The sequence below is a fragment of the Clupea harengus genome, chromosome 2, assembly GCF_900700415.2.
Source record: "Clupea harengus chromosome 2, Ch_v2.0.2, whole genome shotgun sequence".
NCBI classification, from domain to species: Eukaryota; Metazoa; Chordata; class Actinopteri; order Clupeiformes; family Clupeidae; genus Clupea; species Clupea harengus.
The window spans coordinates 20113844-20131045 of NC_045153.1; the positions used below are offsets into that span (position 1 = coordinate 20113844).

At 42.7% G+C, this 17202-nt stretch overlaps 1 protein-coding gene across 35 annotated transcripts in view; it reads right to left on the reverse strand.

Annotated features, from left to right (window-relative positions):
- Window positions 1-17202, reverse strand: part of ttn.2 (titin, tandem duplicate 2) — a 165092-nt gene that overhangs the window by 62607 nt on the left and 85283 nt on the right. For all 35 annotated transcript variants that reach the window (XM_031586121.1, XM_031586105.1, XM_031586214.1 and 32 more), the window contains 42 exons: window positions 16707-16830; window positions 15441-15707; window positions 15251-15348; window positions 14975-15143; window positions 14621-14887; window positions 14203-14469; window positions 13752-14030; window positions 13242-13650; window positions 13004-13128; window positions 12633-12899; window positions 12268-12537; window positions 11870-12169; window positions 11464-11766; window positions 11159-11346; window positions 10926-11040; window positions 10550-10834; window positions 10294-10445; window positions 10036-10183; window positions 9740-9917; window positions 9447-9568; window positions 9070-9357; window positions 8619-8915; window positions 8339-8525; window positions 8123-8238; window positions 7622-7921; window positions 7180-7479; window positions 6983-7088; window positions 6659-6855; window positions 6229-6540; window positions 5805-6083; window positions 5386-5685; window positions 4996-5298; window positions 4057-4653; window positions 3589-3891; window positions 3173-3472; window positions 2772-3068; window positions 2356-2640; window positions 1925-2218; window positions 1509-1808; window positions 984-1379; window positions 664-893; window positions 6-435 (listed from right to left, as the gene is read on the reverse strand). In XM_031586121.1, coding sequence (XP_031441981.1) covers window positions 6-435; window positions 664-893; window positions 984-1379; window positions 1509-1808; window positions 1925-2218; window positions 2356-2640; window positions 2772-3068; window positions 3173-3472; window positions 3589-3891; window positions 4057-4653; window positions 4996-5298; window positions 5386-5685; window positions 5805-6083; window positions 6229-6540; window positions 6659-6855; window positions 6983-7088; window positions 7180-7479; window positions 7622-7921; window positions 8123-8238; window positions 8339-8525; window positions 8619-8915; window positions 9070-9357; window positions 9447-9568; window positions 9740-9917; window positions 10036-10183; window positions 10294-10445; window positions 10550-10834; window positions 10926-11040; window positions 11159-11346; window positions 11464-11766; window positions 11870-12169; window positions 12268-12537; window positions 12633-12899; window positions 13004-13128; window positions 13242-13650; window positions 13752-14030; window positions 14203-14469; window positions 14621-14887; window positions 14975-15143; window positions 15251-15348; window positions 15441-15707; window positions 16707-16830 — 10750 coding nt within the window. The remainder of the gene's footprint in view (window positions 1-5; window positions 436-663; window positions 894-983; window positions 1380-1508; window positions 1809-1924; window positions 2219-2355; window positions 2641-2771; window positions 3069-3172; window positions 3473-3588; window positions 3892-4056; window positions 4654-4995; window positions 5299-5385; window positions 5686-5804; window positions 6084-6228; window positions 6541-6658; window positions 6856-6982; window positions 7089-7179; window positions 7480-7621; window positions 7922-8122; window positions 8239-8338; window positions 8526-8618; window positions 8916-9069; window positions 9358-9446; window positions 9569-9739; window positions 9918-10035; window positions 10184-10293; window positions 10446-10549; window positions 10835-10925; window positions 11041-11158; window positions 11347-11463; window positions 11767-11869; window positions 12170-12267; window positions 12538-12632; window positions 12900-13003; window positions 13129-13241; window positions 13651-13751; window positions 14031-14202; window positions 14470-14620; window positions 14888-14974; window positions 15144-15250; window positions 15349-15440; window positions 15708-16706; window positions 16831-17202) is intronic.

Genomic DNA, 17202 nt, shown 5'->3' on the forward strand with positions numbered 1-17202 from the left:
CTTACTGATTGGCTCATCAGCGAAAGCAGATTCGGAAATGGCACTGGGTGGTCCAATTCCAGCAGAATTGTAGGCCATGCAGCGGAACTCATACTCAACGCCCTCGATGAGACGGGTCGCCTGGAACTCCCAGCCCTTGCTGCCCCTCTTTGTAATGGGGGATTTGTTCACACGAGACCAGTAAGATGCTCCCTTCTCTCTCTTCTCAAGCCAGTAACCGATAATGGTTGAGCCACCGCTGTCCATGGGAGGTTCCCATGTCACCAGCATGGCAACCTTTGAGTGCTCTGCAATTTTGACCTTCAATGGTGGCCCAGGGAGGCCAAACGGATCCTTGATCATTACCTCCTGTGCCTCACATGCCTCGCTAATCCCAAACTTGTTCTCAGCTTTGACTCTGAACTGGTATGTGCCATTGGTTTTCAAATCCCACACCTAAGAGAGACACAGAAGCATGATGAGTACTAATTCGTATGATGTTTTACAACAAAAAAAATGTTTTTACCCAACCTTTTGTTTAGGGTATTAAAAGCATTTGTATCACTTTGGCTTCATCTGTCCACATTCACATGATGTCTACTACAAGAGCCAAGTATGGTCAAGTATGAAACATATGCAAAAACAACATATATGCATTACAACACTGATTGTTGTCATACTGACCCCGTATTTCTTCTCAACAATGGTGTTTGTAACCTTCACCCAGTCTGGCTTAGGAACAGGCTCTCCAGATTCAGTAACTTCATCCTCGTCGATTTCAATGATCTCTTTCTTTTCAATAATGTAATTTGTAAGTTCACTTCCTCCATCATCCAGTGGGGCATCCCAATTGAGGTAGCAGGACTCTGCCTTGATTTTTGAAATGTCAAGATTTCTTGGAGGCAGTGGGCGATCTGGAAAACCAAAAACCAAAAGACTTTTAGACTTCTACAGTGCCTTCCAAGGTTAGTCAAATGTTTCACAGGTAAGATAACAAGACATACCCAGCACGAAGACCAGGACATTATGAGTTACGGTCCCAAGGCGATTTGATGCAGACACTGTATAATAGCCCTTATCTTTCCTGGCGATAACAGGAATGCTCAGCTTTGTTGTAGCTGTCAGTCTGTTGACTTCCACTGTATCAATCACAAAAGTCTTAGGAGGTGGTTCAGGAGTCTCAGGAGGTGGTTCAGAAGCCTCAGGAGGTGGTTCAGAAGTCTCAGGAGGTGGTTCAGAAGTCTCAGGAAGTGGTTCAGAAATCAAAACGTCATCTTTAAACCATTCAATAGTAGGCAGTGGAAGGCCTGTCACCTCAGCAGGAATGTCAATGGGTTGCCCCTTCCTAATAGTGATTGTGTCAGCCTTGAAGTGTTTCAACATGGTCAAGGTTGGGGCGACTAGAAAGAAAAACACAACATGAAATTAGTCTCATCGACAAAATTATTATAAGTACACAGTACATACAATCAATCAGCATAAATAAATACAATAAATATTGGTTATTTACTGAATTAAATAATAAATACCTTCATCATCTTGAATGACAACTGTCATTGTGATAGATGGGTCACTGGTACCCATAGAATTGACTGCTTTGGCACGGAATTCATACACGAACATCTCTGCAAGCTCTGGCACAGTCATGAACAGATCTGTGCAGAGCTCCTTATTGACAGGCACGAATTCTGGTTCATCTTGTCTCTTCTTCTCAATAATGTAGCCAGAGATCGGGCTGCCACCATCATTACGAGGTGGCCTCCAAGTGAGGCTAAGGGATGTCTTTGTCCTTTCAGAATAGTGGAACTTCTCAGGAGACGATGGTGGAGCTTGAAAGTAAACGGAATTACGTGTTGAAGCAATTGAATAAACAAGACTATAAACAAGACAAATCAAATTTAAATGTGGTAATACCATGCAAAAGAGTAAAAATCATTGCCCTTACAGAGGGGATCCACTGCCCGAATAGGACCAAGGTCAACTGGAGGACCACAACCATATTTATTCTTCGCCACGACACGGAATAAGTATTCTTGTCCTTCCATAATGCCCACAATTTCACATTTGGATGAAGGCGTCTCCATAGGCTGCTTCCAAGTGTGTGACTTAGGTTCCTTTCTTTCAATAATGAAGCTAATAACATCGCTACCACCATCATCATCAGGATCACCCCAGTTCAGCATCATCAACTTCCTCGTCACAACAACAGGCTTCAGATCAGTAATAGGCCCAGGAACATCTGTTATAATGTGAAAGAGAAAGACATAAGTTTCTTTTTTCATGTTTCCATTAATCCAGTTGAGTCTCTGTGACATACAGTATATGTGTTGTAGAGGTCCAAACAAGCTTGTCTGAATACAGTAGCAAGGTACTCACCCATAACCTCAACTCTGGTCGATGCTGACTTAATTCCACTGGGATTGGCTGCAGTGATCTGGTATTTACCAGCATCACTTCTCTGTGCTTTCCTAATGATAAGAGTGCTATCCTGACCCACATCTTCAATTTCCGAACGTTCCTTGTCAGGGTCCTTGTCATCTTTTGTCCATTTAATGCTTGGCTGCGGTCTTCCCAGAACATGGCAAGGCAACCTCAGTGTCTCACCAGCTCGAATAATGACGCCATTCTTAATAGATAGGTCCAGCTCAAGAACTGGAACCTCTGTGGAGGCAAACAGACATCAGATATGGTTAACTTCCAATGATAATCTACATTTATTTCACTATATATACCTAGTGTAAGTGTATACCAAGTGTATATTAAGATCTTATTTCAGTCTACAGATCAGTTACCTGCAGGATTTTTCACAATGACAGCTGATGTCATTCCAGGTGCTCCCTCTCCCGCTGAATTTATTGCTATCACACGGACAACGTATTTAGCAGTCTCTCTGACACCAAACACTGTGAAGGTACGCTGTTTCCATGGTCTCTCTGTGCTACGAGACCAGTCCTTTGTGCCAGCCATCAACTTGTCAACATGGTATCCCTGGATTTCTCCACCTCCATTGTCCAGGGGTGGATCCCACTCAACTTCAATGGAGTGGTCAGTTGTGTCCACAATTCTTGGGAATGGTGGACCAGGTGGCACTTTAAGAGATGAAAAAAAAAAACATTGCTTAATACACTATTCGAAATGAATAGGGTTTATTTGATATATGTCAACTCAAGTCTTGTTGCCGATGTATACTTACATATTGGAGCTTGTGCTGTTGTGGGCTCTGATGGGGGACTGAACTTTCCGGGTCCAGCCTGATTCTCAGCAGCAACCCTGAAAATGTATGTTAGGCCCTCCAAAAGGCCTTCGACATTAATCTCTGTGTCAGGATGCAAGTTGCGATTGACACGTGACCAGCGAGTGCTGTTGATTTCTCTCTTCTCCAGCCAGTATCCCAGGATGGGACTGCCTTTGTCATTGGGTGGTTCCCAGCTGACAACCATACTGTGAGCTGTGACGTCATCAATTTCTGGCTTTTCAGGTGCCTCTGGTGGATCTATAATTGACGTACACATGTGCAGGTTAAAAAGAAAGTACTATGTACAGTAAATGTTGCTGTATGCCTAGGATAACTGGAATTCTCATACAAATGAAGTATTATGGTTTAATTACCGAAAGGATTCCTTGCAATCATAGGTTTGGAGATAGCTGGTCTTCCAGCTCCGAACTTGTTCTCAGCAGTCACACGGAAAATGTACTCTTTGCCTTCGAGCAGTTTTGTCACTGGGTATTTGCATCCTATCAAGGTTGATGTGACGGTTGTCCATCCGAGATCAACCTTAGAGTTGTCTTTCCTTTCCAGGGTGTAGTTCAGGATTTCACTGCCACCATCATCAATAGGTGGGTCCCACTTACAGAGGACGGAGCTCTTTCTGACCGTCTCAAATCTGAAGTTAACGGGAGGCCCTGGTGTGTCTGTAAATTGTATAACAAAATTGTAAAGACATCTTTTCAAAAAAGCACTCATACATAATACTTTTAGAATTGACTAATAAAAATGTCTTTCAGAGCACTATGTGTGCCGTCCAATATGACCCAATAGGTACCCAGAGAATAAAATAGAATGAAATAATGTCTTACCGAGAACATTAACCTCGCAGGTTGCAGTGCAAATACCATGATCATTCTCCACCCTGACAGAGAACACTCCGTAGTCAGTTCTGACTGAGTCTGTGATGATGATGAATGATTCACCCTTCCTGGAGTTGTTGATTGTGAGACGCTCCTGGAGGGATGGGTAATCTGGCTCCTCGGGTGCCTCGACCTCCTCCTCTGGGGCTTTCTCTTTAGCTTCTTTGTCTTTAGCCTGGCCGGCCTCCTTATCTTTAGGTTCGGCGGCCTCCTTATCTTTGGCCTCGGCGGCTTCTTTGTCTTTAGCCTCTGAAGCTTCCTTGTCCTTGGCCTCCTTCTCTGGACCCTCCTTTGCTTCAGTTGCATCTTCCTTAGCATCTTTAGCCTCCTTGGCATCCTTCTCCTTGGGTTCCTTTTCCTTCTTCTTGACAATAGGCTTCTCTTCACGCTTCTTCGGTGTCTGGGGCCAAATGGCCTGGTCGTTTCTCATCCAGGTCACTGTTGGGTATGGGGCACCAGAAATGCGGGCATCCAGCCTGATCTCATTGCCTCTCCTGACAAGCAGGCCAGACTGAAGACTACCACTGAGGAATACCTTTGGTGATTCTATGAATGAAAAAAAGCAAACACCAAATTTTAAAAGTGCTGTAAAATGTAAGGAAAGGGAGATGAGATGACTTATTGAGCCTGACCGTAAAGTCTTTTTACTATTATAGTCATGCTTCAGTCTCTGTGTAACTCTATGTTAGATAAACAACATACAAACTCAACTGTAGCAAAAGTCACAGACACTGTAGTTCATAACACTACCCAACATAACAGTGTTCAGCTTATGATGTGTGTCTTGGAAATGGTCTAGATTCTTCTATTTAGTGTCATACTATTTTGGCATCCCTAGTGTATTGTATGAGACAATTATATTTAATAACTGGATGTGTTTACACATACCGACAGCATCAGATGCTTTCACCACTGGAGTGCTTCGTGATGGGTCGCTGACTCCGGCAGCATTCTCAGCAGACACACGGAACTGGTATTGCTTTCCTTCATGCAGACCTTTCACAGTGTAGGACAGCACTGGCACAAGGAAGTCATTGCATCGCTCAAACTTCTCTTCGCCTTTTATCATCTTTTCCAGGATGTAACCCATGATCTTACAGCCACCATCATACATGGGTGGCTTCCAGGTCAGAGTAATGGTGTGAGCAGTTGGATTGTGGGTTTCAACATCAACAGGTGGATCTGGACGCTCTGTAACACATTTAATACAAGCTTGTGTTAGATTTATTCATAAAACTTGTCAGAAAAGCTACAGTAAAATGTTGAGATCTCACTTACGCTTTTGATCCTCAGCAATCACCGGGTTTTTGAGCTCAAGGAACTCTCCACCGCCAATCTTGTTCACTGCCTTGACACGGAAATAGTACTCCCCATTGGGGATCAGGTCCTTCACGGGCCAGCTGACTTTGTTTTCGCCGGACATGACATTCGTATAGGTTCTCCTGCCTGCCTCTCTGCGCTGCAGAACATAGTGAATAATGGGGCTGCCTCCATCATAGCTTGGAGGATCCCAGGATATCTTGCAGGTGTTCTTAGTGATGGCACTGGCAACAATGTCCTTGCATGGCGCAGGAAGACCTTTTCAGAGAGGAATCAACATAAATAAATTGGACATGGCACTTGGGAGAAGCTATGTCACTGGTATAAACTTAAAAAGGCCAAAAATGCCTTTGGAATTATTGGAATGGAATTCTTACCAATGACTTTAACATTGATTGTTCCACTGGTGGTGCCAAGGCTGTTCTCAAGGGTGACCTTATACTGGCCAGCATCTGCATGAAGACAGCTAGGAATCTCCAGATGACAAGCTGTGTATTCAGCCCTGAAGCCGACCCTCTCGTCAGCCTTCATTTCATTGCCGTCTTTGTGCCAGATCACCTTAGGCAATGGTACAGCTTTGAATTTAATGGGAATATGCATGGTCTCGTGCTCCACAACAACCATGTCCTGACTTGCCATTTCCATCGTTGGGATGCCTGTAAGATACAAAATCATATTTTTTCACTGTGCTCAATACAAAGAGTGGAGAATGAACTGAGAGAAAATTTCTTGCAATAGTGAAGTAAAGTAATACTAAAATGAATATAGATTCCAATACCACTAATAAAAAAGTACACTTACAGTCTGAGTCCTTGGCAAAGACTTTGTCAGAAATGTCAGAGGGCTCGCTGACACCAACAGAGTTCACGGCGCGCACTCTTATGATGTACGCCTTTTCAGGAACAATTCCCTCCTCCTTTCCTGCTGTGAACTTCAGCTCCTTGACTTGGCGGGAGTTCACTCTCATCCATTTCTCAGTTCCGGCCTCACAAAGCTCAATGTGATAGCCAGAGACTGGGCATCCTCCATGTCTCTCTGGAGGTTTCCAGGCGAAGGTGATGTGGTTTCTTGTGGCTTCAGTAATTTGCAGTTCCTGAGGAGGAGATGGTGGGCCTGGGGAAGAAAAATAATGGATTTATTGAAACATACCTCAAACCCATTGTTCTTCTGATATCAGTATTTATGTATTGTTCATGTGACAAATGAACACAGCATACTATATATGACAAACCTGTTGGGTCCTCAATGGTCAGAATCTCAGTTGGTTCACTTGCATGGCCGGCACCGGCCTCATTCTCAGCACGGATTTGGAACTGGACATCGGTTCCCTCAATTACATCGGTAACTCTGTACTTGCAGTCAGGGCCAGATGTCTTTCCAGACTTCATCCAGCGTGTGCCAAGTTTCTCTTTCTTCTCAATCTGATATCTAAAATGATAAGTAAACGGCAATGATGCGCTGACAAATACTTAGATGACAGCCAAACAGTTATAAATGGTAAACAGTATTTACAGTGTAAAAAAATATTAAAAATAAAAGATCTCATCATAATAACCTCAAGACTGGTCTTCCACCATCATTCTTGGGGGCTTCCCATATTAAGTCAACGTAACGCTTGGACACGTCAGTAACAGCCAAGGCATAAGGAGGTCCAGGAGTAGCTATAACAGCAAAATCATAAAGTATTAGAATAAAACCTAAAAATATAGCTGAAGTGTAACTTATGATGAAAACTTTTGAATAACATCTTACTGAAGGTATCCTTGGCCAGAACCGAGTCTGCGAGTTCACAGTATCCACTGGGTCCGACTGCGTTCTCAGCCGCCACACGGAACAGGTAGAGGGAGCCCTCATTCAGAGGTGAGACGGTGTACTTGCACTCTTTGACAGTGGTGTCCACAGCCTGCCAGCCTTTGCGCCTGGCATCTCTCTTCTCCACAATGTAGTTGATGACGGGTGAACCGCCATCCCTCTCTGGGGCTGTCCATTTCAGCTCAGCACTGTTTCTGGTCACAGTCACCACTGTAAGCCATCTTGGAGGAGTAGGAGGATCTGCATAATAGAAAATAGTAGATTCATTATTTTTTTTAAATTAAGATAAAGTATACATTATATTAGCTAGAATGTGCATGTACTGTAATTGTATTTATATAAATGTACTCTGTTATCGAAACTAATTATCTATGCCACTCACTGAGCCTCTCCTTGCACAGCACGGGATCACTTGGTTCACTGGGTTCGCTTTCTCCTGCGGCATTGACGGCTCTAACACGGAAGGAGTACTCCTGCTTCTCCATCAGTCCCGTCAGGCGATGCTCCAGGTTGATAATACCATCGGCAACACGGATCCATTCAACATTTCCACTCTTGAGGAACTCAATGATATAGGACTCGATCTTGGCACCGCCATCGTGCTCGGGTTTGGTCCACAGAAGGAAGACTGATGTCTTAGCAGGATCTCTAACAGTAGGCTTACCAGGAGCCCAGGGAGGATCTGAAAAACAGCAGTAACAAAATCGATTGCTAGTAAGCAAGTCTCACAAGATAATTTTATTGTACATAGTCAGAAAACTCAACTCCAGTAATCCAACTGTTATCAGTTTAGTTTTATACAATGACTGGAACATGCAATGGCAGAGGTGTGCATTTGTGAATATATTTTCTGTGTAAATTTGAAAATTAAAATCATTTTTACCAATTGGATCCTTAATGAGGATCTGGTCTGTCTCTTTGCTTGGTTTGCCAGGTCCAGCAAGATTTTCAGCCAAGATACGGAACTTGTACTTTTTTCTTGTAGGCAATCCCTTCACTCTGTTTAAGGCATAAACATATTATTCTGTTAATCATCTCTGATACAAAAAAGGGGAGATCATGCAAAGATGACTTTATTCAAGAGATTCAAAAATGGTACCTGAATGTGGTGTCCCTGATGGGAATCTTGTTGCATCTCATCCATTTGTCAGCATCTGGCTCAAACCTCTCCACCCAGTACCCAGTGATGGGGCTACCGCCATCCTCATCAGGCTCATACCATGTCAGAGTCACAGCATCCTTTGCTATGTCAGAAGGCTCGAGCTTGTAGGGAGGGCCAGGGGGATCTGAGAAAAGAAACATGACAAAAATCCATCACCTGGGATACTAACTGTTTCGATCTGGGATATAAGTAAGTAGTGTATGTTGGAAATACATACCAAAGGAGTATCTGGCCGTAATTGGGGCATGCTCTTCTGCGGGGCCAACGCCGAACTGATTCTCAGCGAAGACTCTGAAGACATAATTCTTGAAAGCAGTCAGGTTGGTGGCCTTGTATGTGGTCTGTTTAACAGTGGAAGAGAGCTTGTACCAGAGTTCACTCTCTGCTACTTTTCTCTCCACAATGTAATTGGTCACTTTAGAGCCACCATCGTCACGAGGTGGATTCCAAGCCAGGAAGCAAGACTCGTTGGTGATTTCAGAAATGTCAAAGGCAGCAGGGGGCCCGGGCTTGTCTGGAAAAACCATCATGATTTAGTACATTTTAACTATTACATTTACATTTAGTCATTTAGCAGACGCTTTTGTCCAAAGTAACTATTATACAAGAGTATGTGTTGACATGCAGAGCAGCAATTTTTGTTGTTTTTAAAAATCAAAGTCTCAAACCTAGAATGTTAACGTCGACGGTTGCAGTTGCACGACCACTGGTGTTGACAGCTTCAATGATGTAAGTAGCTGTGTCCCCCCTCTTAGTTTTGGCAATGGACACCACAGAGTGGCCTGGTTTGGACTCAACAGTGACATTGTCGTCAGCCGTCAAGACCAGGTCGCCTTTGGTCCATTTTACTTTTGGCTCTGGTTTTCCGGTAACATCGGCGGGCAGATCAATCTTTGATCCAGCCTTGGCGGTCAGCCCAGCAAGAAGCTTAGCATCCAGGATAATTTCTGGGGCCTCTGCATACAAACAATACAAGTTTTGTTAGACTCAAGGAATTACATCAAACAATGTCCATACGATGTATCTACACATATATGTTCTTTACCTTTGGGATCCACTGCCAAGATTTCATCAGTCGGCCTGGAAGGTTTGCCAGAACCCAGTTTGTTCAAGGCTCTTACCCGGTAAGCGTACCACTTGCCTTCAACCAGTCCAGTCACTTGAAACCTGAGGAAGATTTAAAAATGAATTAACAAGAACAACAACAACAAATATAATAATATAAGTTTTTGCTTGGTGAAGCAACTTTTAGTAGGATCAAAATATATTTCTCTTTTTGTTTGTATGAAAGGTTTGAGGATAATGTGATAGTATATTAACATGATGTGTTCCACTTACTTCAGCTCAGGAAAGACGTCGCTGCATGGCTCCCACTTGTCGGTTCCACGCTGCATTTTGTCAACCATGTAGCCTCTGATGCCAGTGCCTCCATCATACTTTGGAGGCTCCCAGGTCAAAAAGATGCCTGAGGCAGACTTGTCCCTCCACTTCAGGTTCTCAGGAGCATCGGGAACAGCTAAGATTCAAAGTAATTGGCTTTTAATATCCTAATCCATTCTCACATGTGTTCATGTACTGATACAAGTCTGAGAATGACTTACTACACTCAATTTTTGCTTATTCTAACCACTTACTTGCTGGTGAAGAGATATTGACTGGTTCATCAATGTAAGCTGGCTCTCCAGGGCCACACTTGTTGCAGGCGGTTACCCTGAACAAATATTCTTTTCCCTCAACGACATCAGTGATGGTGTATTCTTGATCCTGGACACCACTTATGACCTAATAGGTAGGAACAGGCACAATGTAAGTACAGTTTCTACAAGTGTGTTGGAAGCACTGAAGGGCACTGCATCATTTTAATTCAAAGATAATTGTATTTTTATTAATACCTTAACCCAGGTCTTCCTAGAAGCATCACGCTTCTCAACCTGATAGCCAGTCAGTGGACTTCCACCATCATGGTCTGGGGCCTCCCACATGAGGTGCACATGCCTCCTGGTGACCTCTGCCACCTTGAAATCTTTGGGTGCACTTGGAGATGCTGTAAAAAGAAACATCAAACAGGTTCAGTTATTTTCTTTCCCAGGTATGTTTTAGATGACCGTAATGAGTCTAAATGTATGACTCTTAAGGTGTGAATCTTACCAATGACATTGACTTCAATCTCTCCTGAGACAGAGGTGATATCATTCTCCAGAGTCAGAGAATATGTTCCTTTGTCTGGACGAATGCTTGGTGAGACCACCAGCTCAGTGAAGGTACTCTTGGTAACCATAGACACACGCTCCTCTGGAGTGAGTTGCTTTTCGCCAAAGGTCCATGTTGCTTTGGGCTTTGGGTATCCAGAGATGGGCACACGGATTTTGAGAGGGAAGGGAGCAATGACCTCCAAGCCATCCTTGAAGGCACTCAAGTCCAGCGTTGGAGCAACTAAACAAATGAACAGACACATTCTGTTATAACAGCACATTAAATAAGATTTCATGCCAGAGGTTATTTTTTATTTTGTCTGGATACGTACAGTGTGGGTCATCTGCCAGAACTGGTCCAATAACATTGGATGGTTCAGATAAACCAGCAGCATTTTCAGCAAATACTTTGTAGTTGTACAACTTTCCATATTTCAGACCAGACATCTGAAGAGAGCAAGAAAAAATTGTATGAAAATCTTCACTATTCTACATTTTACAGTGAATGTTACATTGTTCCACATATCCATACATTATAAAATGTTTTAAATAATTGTAAACTTACATTGTAGACAAGGTCTGGGCAAAGTCTGGCATTGCATCGCAGCCACTTGTCTGTGCCATCTTCGCATCTCTCAATGATGTATCCGGTGATCATGCTGCCACCATTTCGCAAGGGAGTCTCCCATGTGAGCTGAACATTCGTCTTGGTCTGATCAGCATGGCACAGGTTGAGGGGTGGGCTTGGCCTCTCTGCAAACAACAGAGCTTCGCATGAATATCAATTTAAATACTTTGTCATTGTATGAGGGATATGTAGTTTACACTGGACTGAAAAAAATGATTTCAAGGAAGGCCAAATTGACAAACCAATAGGATCCATGATCTGGACAGGGTTTGTGGCAGCACTTGGCTTGCCGGTTCCAGCCTTGTTCTCGGCTCTGATGCGGAATATGTATTCTTTGTTCTCAATCACATCATTGATGATTGCAGTGCGATCCTGAGGCTTGGTCACCATTACAGCAGACCACGACACAGAAGTGCGGTCACGGAGCTCAATGATGTAAGCAGTGATCTCAGAACCGCCGTCAGACACTGGGGTCTGCCAGGTGAGGGTGGCGCTGAACTTGGTGACATTAGAGACCTGTACATTCTGTGGTGGATCTGGAACATCTAGGGGTGCATACAATAACATTGTTTATCTCATACAAGTTCTCATCATGAAGATAAAACTGCATGATAATACATGGAAAGAGAAATATTTACAAATATTTACCGAATTTGTTTTTGGCTTGAACTGCCTTGTCAGTTTCTACAATCGGCCCACTTCCCAGCCTGTTACGAGCACACACACGGAAGAAGTATTTGGAGTCTTTCTGCAGGCCTGTCACTGTATACTCTGTGCTGTCTGCACGGTCAGTTGCCAGAGTCCATGTCTTGCGCCTGACATCACGTCTCTCCACAACATAGCCGATGATCTTGCTGCCACCATCGCTCTCTGGTTCCTCCCAGACAAGGCTGACTTCTCCATCAGCAGTGTCAGCCACATGGAGGTTCTTCACAGCTCCAGGGATATCTAAAGAAGATACCATAGTATGTAGTTTAATTTCCATACTACCACTAAATCTACTAGTTCACATAACACGATTAATGAAAATTTGAAATGATGCTTACCGATAACAGTCAGGTTGATGAAGGCTTCTCCTTGGCCATGCTTGTTCTTGATGGTCACCTTGTATCTTCCCTGATCAGACTTCTTTGGATCCTTCAGTCTGTACTCTGTCTTGTCAGCAGATGTGTGAATGTTGTCTTTCGGCAAACTGGTGCTCTCGTAGAACCATTCTGTATCTGCCTTTGGGTAAGCACTGAAGGGAACTCCCATGACAAATGGCTTTCCAGCGTCTGTCACAAGGTCCTGATCCAAAGTCTTGATCTTTGGCACAGCTATGGCCGAACAAGTAAAATAACAGTGAATGCATTTTCAACAATATTTCATATATATTTTTTATATGAAAGAGGTGTCAGTTATTGCGACTTACCGGCAAGTTCTAGCTTGGCTTTGGCGTCCTTGTTCTTTGCAATAATTCTGTAGCATCCCTGATCACGAGGTCTGATCTCGCAGACTTGAAGTCTGTGGATTTTTCCCTCACTCACCATCTGGTATTTGTCACCCTGGACGATGGTCATGTTGTTCCTCAGCCATTTGACCTCAACTCTATCTTTGTTCAGCTCAACCTCATAAAGGACATCTGAGCCAGGGGGCTCAAATACATCTTGAGGTGGTCTGACAATCTCAACAGGGATCTCTGTATAGGTGAATGAGTAAGGAGTGGTTATGATGAGCAAATAGATGCAGTTTATGTATAATAATTAATTATCCCTAACATTATTTTCTGTTTTAAGGACTTACCCTCAACAAAGAGTCTAGCCCTGGATTTTCTGTCATCCACACCACATGCATATTCACATTCATCATCTGGTCTGCATTCTTTGATGCGAAGTCTGCAAATCTTGCCATCTTTTTCGATTTTATATCTTGAAAAGAAATATTTTTTATCATTATATTATCTTTGTTGTTACATGAAATCAAACATAGTAGCAAGCATGGCACAAGTGTTAACCCCCCCACCCCCACCCGAAATGCTTACCTGGGTCCTTCTCTGATTTCACGTCCATTTCTGTACCATTTCACCTCAGCCTTTTCCTTGGTCAGTTTACAAGTAAACTCAGCGTCTTCAAACTCTGTGATAGTTTGGTCTGAGAGTTGTGTGCTAAAGTCAGTGGGTGCCTCACTGATGATTAGCTCAGCTGAGGCCTTATTAGCTCCAGCGATGACGGAGTACTCTCCCTCATCCTTGAGGGTGCAGTCTTTGATCGTCAGGGTGTGTTTGTCTTTGTCCACTCTGTACACGATGCGCTTGCTGAAGGTGATCTCCTGACCAGCCTTCATCCACTTCAGTGTCGCATTTGGTCTGTTCACCTTACATGTGAAGACGATTGTCTTCTTCTCCTGTGTTTCACAGTCCTCAATAGGTATAATGATTGTGAGGTCCTCCTCTGTAGAAACACAATGGAGTCAATACTTTCCAAACAAATATTAACAATACATATTATATTAACAAAACAATTAACAAAGCATCACTACAGCCAATCATTACCTTGGACTGTGAGCTGGGCAGAACACTTGGCCTGTTCCCCACGACTGTTCGTCACCATAATGGTGTATTTGCCATCGTCTGTCTTCTGGGCGTCTTTGATTCTCAGTGAGAACACGTTATCTTTCTGGGTCATGATGAACTTGCCGCTTTCAAACATTGTCTCGTCATTTTTAAGCCATTTTGCTTTGGCTTCTTCTGTATTCACCTCGCAGTTCAGAACAGTCTCCTGTCCCTCACCCGCTTTGGTGTCTTTGATTGGCGTAATTATCCTTAGTTTTTCTGCAAGAAATGTATTATATATTTAAAGCCTATCAGTTGGAGGGGTAACGTATGTTCATATACTATATGTTACTATGAATGATACTATATTGTGCGATTGCTTATTCACAATTATCATCATATCAGTTGTATCATGTATCATTTTATAGCATGCAAAGCACATGTAACCTACCGATAACTGCCAGATCAGCAGATGCTTTGACATTGCCAATGAGCGCAATGTAGCCACCTTCGTCCTTTCGTTCACAGTTCTTGACAACAAGAACTCGTTTTTTGCCTTCAGAGACAATTTCGTATTTGTCATCAGATGTAAGTTCCTTGTCACCTTTGAACCATTTCACCTCAAAAGTGTCTTTGGAGACTGAACACACAAACTCAGCCTTCAGTCCCTCAACAACCTCCTGGCTCTGAGGCCTGGCGATAAACTCAGCGGCCAGTTCTGGACAAGAACAAACATAAGTGATTTAGTAATGAAATAGATCACATGAAAAAATCAGTATGTCTTGGACATTCACTCTCAGTTCCACCGACATTATAATGTTTTATACCAGCAGAAGAGTGTGATTTATACATATTTGTGTAAAAATTACCATTTATCTTCAGGGTGCCTGACGTTTTTGTGTTTGGTAGTTTACAGTTGTACTCTCCAGCATCCCCCATGTGAAGATCCTGAATAATGAGGATCCTCTTCCGGCCATCCTGGATGCACTCGTATTTGACTCCCTCCTGCAGTTCCTCGTCACCTTTGTACCAAGTGACCTCTGCACTGGCCTTGGATACTTCGCAGATCATTTTTACACTGTCTGTTTCAGTTCCTTCAACGTTGGACAGATTCTTTGTGAACTTAGACTCCTCCTCTGTGGGAATGATTTATAACAGGGATCAGTTGTGCATTTCACACACCATTTGTTAAACAAGCGTGAATTACTTTTAAGAGGACTCACCAACAACAGTCAGCATGCCGGAAGACTTGGAGGTCTTTGCGTCACATTCGTATTCAGCTTCATCATCAAATACGGCCTTGTTAATGACCAGAATACGCTTAACACCTTTGGCAATGATTTCATACTTTTTGCCTTTACGGATCTCGCTGCCATCTCTGAACCAGCGGACCTATGAAAAATGTATGACCGGAAATCAGAGGTTTTGCTAATTGTAATATTATAAACAGTACTGGGCAATGATGTGCTTTCAGCAGCTTGCTAAAGAGGGTAGCATACCTTTGCATTTTCTCTGGATACTTCACATTCAAACTGTGCGGTTTCCTTCTCTTTGACCTCAACATCATGGAGCGGCTTAGAGAACTCAACATGTGGAGCTGCAAACACAAGGGTGTAGTGTTAATGGTGAGTTACCGCCTAATTTTAAGTGTATGAAAGGATTTATTTTATGTTTTGATTTGAGACTTACGTTCAACGTTCAGGAAAGCTGAAGTCTTGAAATGTTTGGCATCACAGGTATACATTTTTGAATCATCAAGTGTGCAATTGAGAATAAGGAGTTTTCTTTTGCGGCCATCGACAACCATTTCATACTTTTTGGTTTTGCGGATCTCCTGTCCTTCTCTGTACCATGTGACCTCTGCATTTTCCCTGGAGACTTCACACTCTAGAGTGGCAGTGGCCTCCTCCTCAACTGTCTGGTCCTCCAGAGGTTTGCTGAACTCAACTGGTGGCTCTGAACAGGCACAGGAGTCAAACATTAGTGCAGCCCTTTTTTTCTTTGTATGGGACCATGCATGGCAATCAATAAGAAACCTTAACTTAACATAACATTTTAAATATAATTTGAATTAAAAAAAATCACTTCTCAAAACATACCTATCCCTAAACGTTCATGACAACATGATATTTACTTTCTAACAATCTACAAACAGCCTTATTGAGCATGTTTTGTATTCATAAAAAATTTAATTTGTAATGGTACAGTCTATGATTCTGATCACACAAACAACGGATTACTCCTCACGGTCATCTAGCTGTTCATGCAGTGTTTGTGCTCAAAAAACTCTAGTGTCCTGGCCCTGTAAATGGGCAGCAAACATAGCGGCTCGGACCAAGCCTCAAGCAATCCCTGCCAATCAACGCGTTGTAATTTGATTGGCTGTTCAGCTGCAATTAAACAACCTTTTACAAAACCAAAACCAAATCTTGGATTGCATCTTTAAATTAACTTACATGTATCAGTAACACCTCACAATTAATGCTTTATATATGAAAATGATGCCGATGTTCATATAGAGTGAACTTTGCACAGTTTTATCACACGTTGAATTTGTCGAGTGTATTTACTGTAATGTAAAACTAACTTGTTTACACGCAAAGTGAAAAAATTTGAAGTTAAAATCATTACATTGTATTTAATTTCAATTAGTAGAACCCAAACATCAAATTTTAATGCAAAGCCATTTTCACCTCAGGTTCTCAAAATACCTTATTCAGTCATGACAGTGCTGAAAACAAGTACATGGTCTACATAAGTAGGAATGAATAGAAGTATCGTAGGAATGAATAGAAGTATCGTAGGAATGAATAGAAGTTAATGGTGCTACATGGAACTTCACTCCACCATTTACTTCTATTCATTCCTACGATAGAAATATCCTCAGAAGTTTAATGAACAGAATATTCCTGCCCACTTTGCTCTGCGCAATACAAACACAAAATTGCAGCCTACCATTCACTTTGAGGTTGGCTTGTGTCTGGAAGTCCTTAGCAGTGAGTTTTACTTCCCCGGCCTCTGTCAGCTTAACATCCCTAATGGTCAGCGTATGCGATTTCCCTTCCGCCCTGGTGACCACCTGTGCAAATCAAACGCATTGATAAATCAAAGGCTCCAGCTCCGCTGTCAGCTGGGCAGAGAGAGAGAGAGCGAGAGAGCGAGAGAGCGAGAGAGCGAGAGTGGGGGCTATTTCCTCCCAGCAACAGACATAAGCAGCTGATGGCCAGAAACAGAGTCAGAACAGTGCTCAGTTTCACACCTCTGCCCGCTGCCTACATTAGGCATGGACTGGTTGCTTAACACATAGTAAAATGTTAGGCAACATGCTTCCTCTCAAATGTATACTTATATTTATACTTATGTATGCCCAACACAACAAATTAATGTAGACTAGCACTAGTAATGTATACTTAAATACATTAATACTTAATACAATACATTTTGGGAGGTT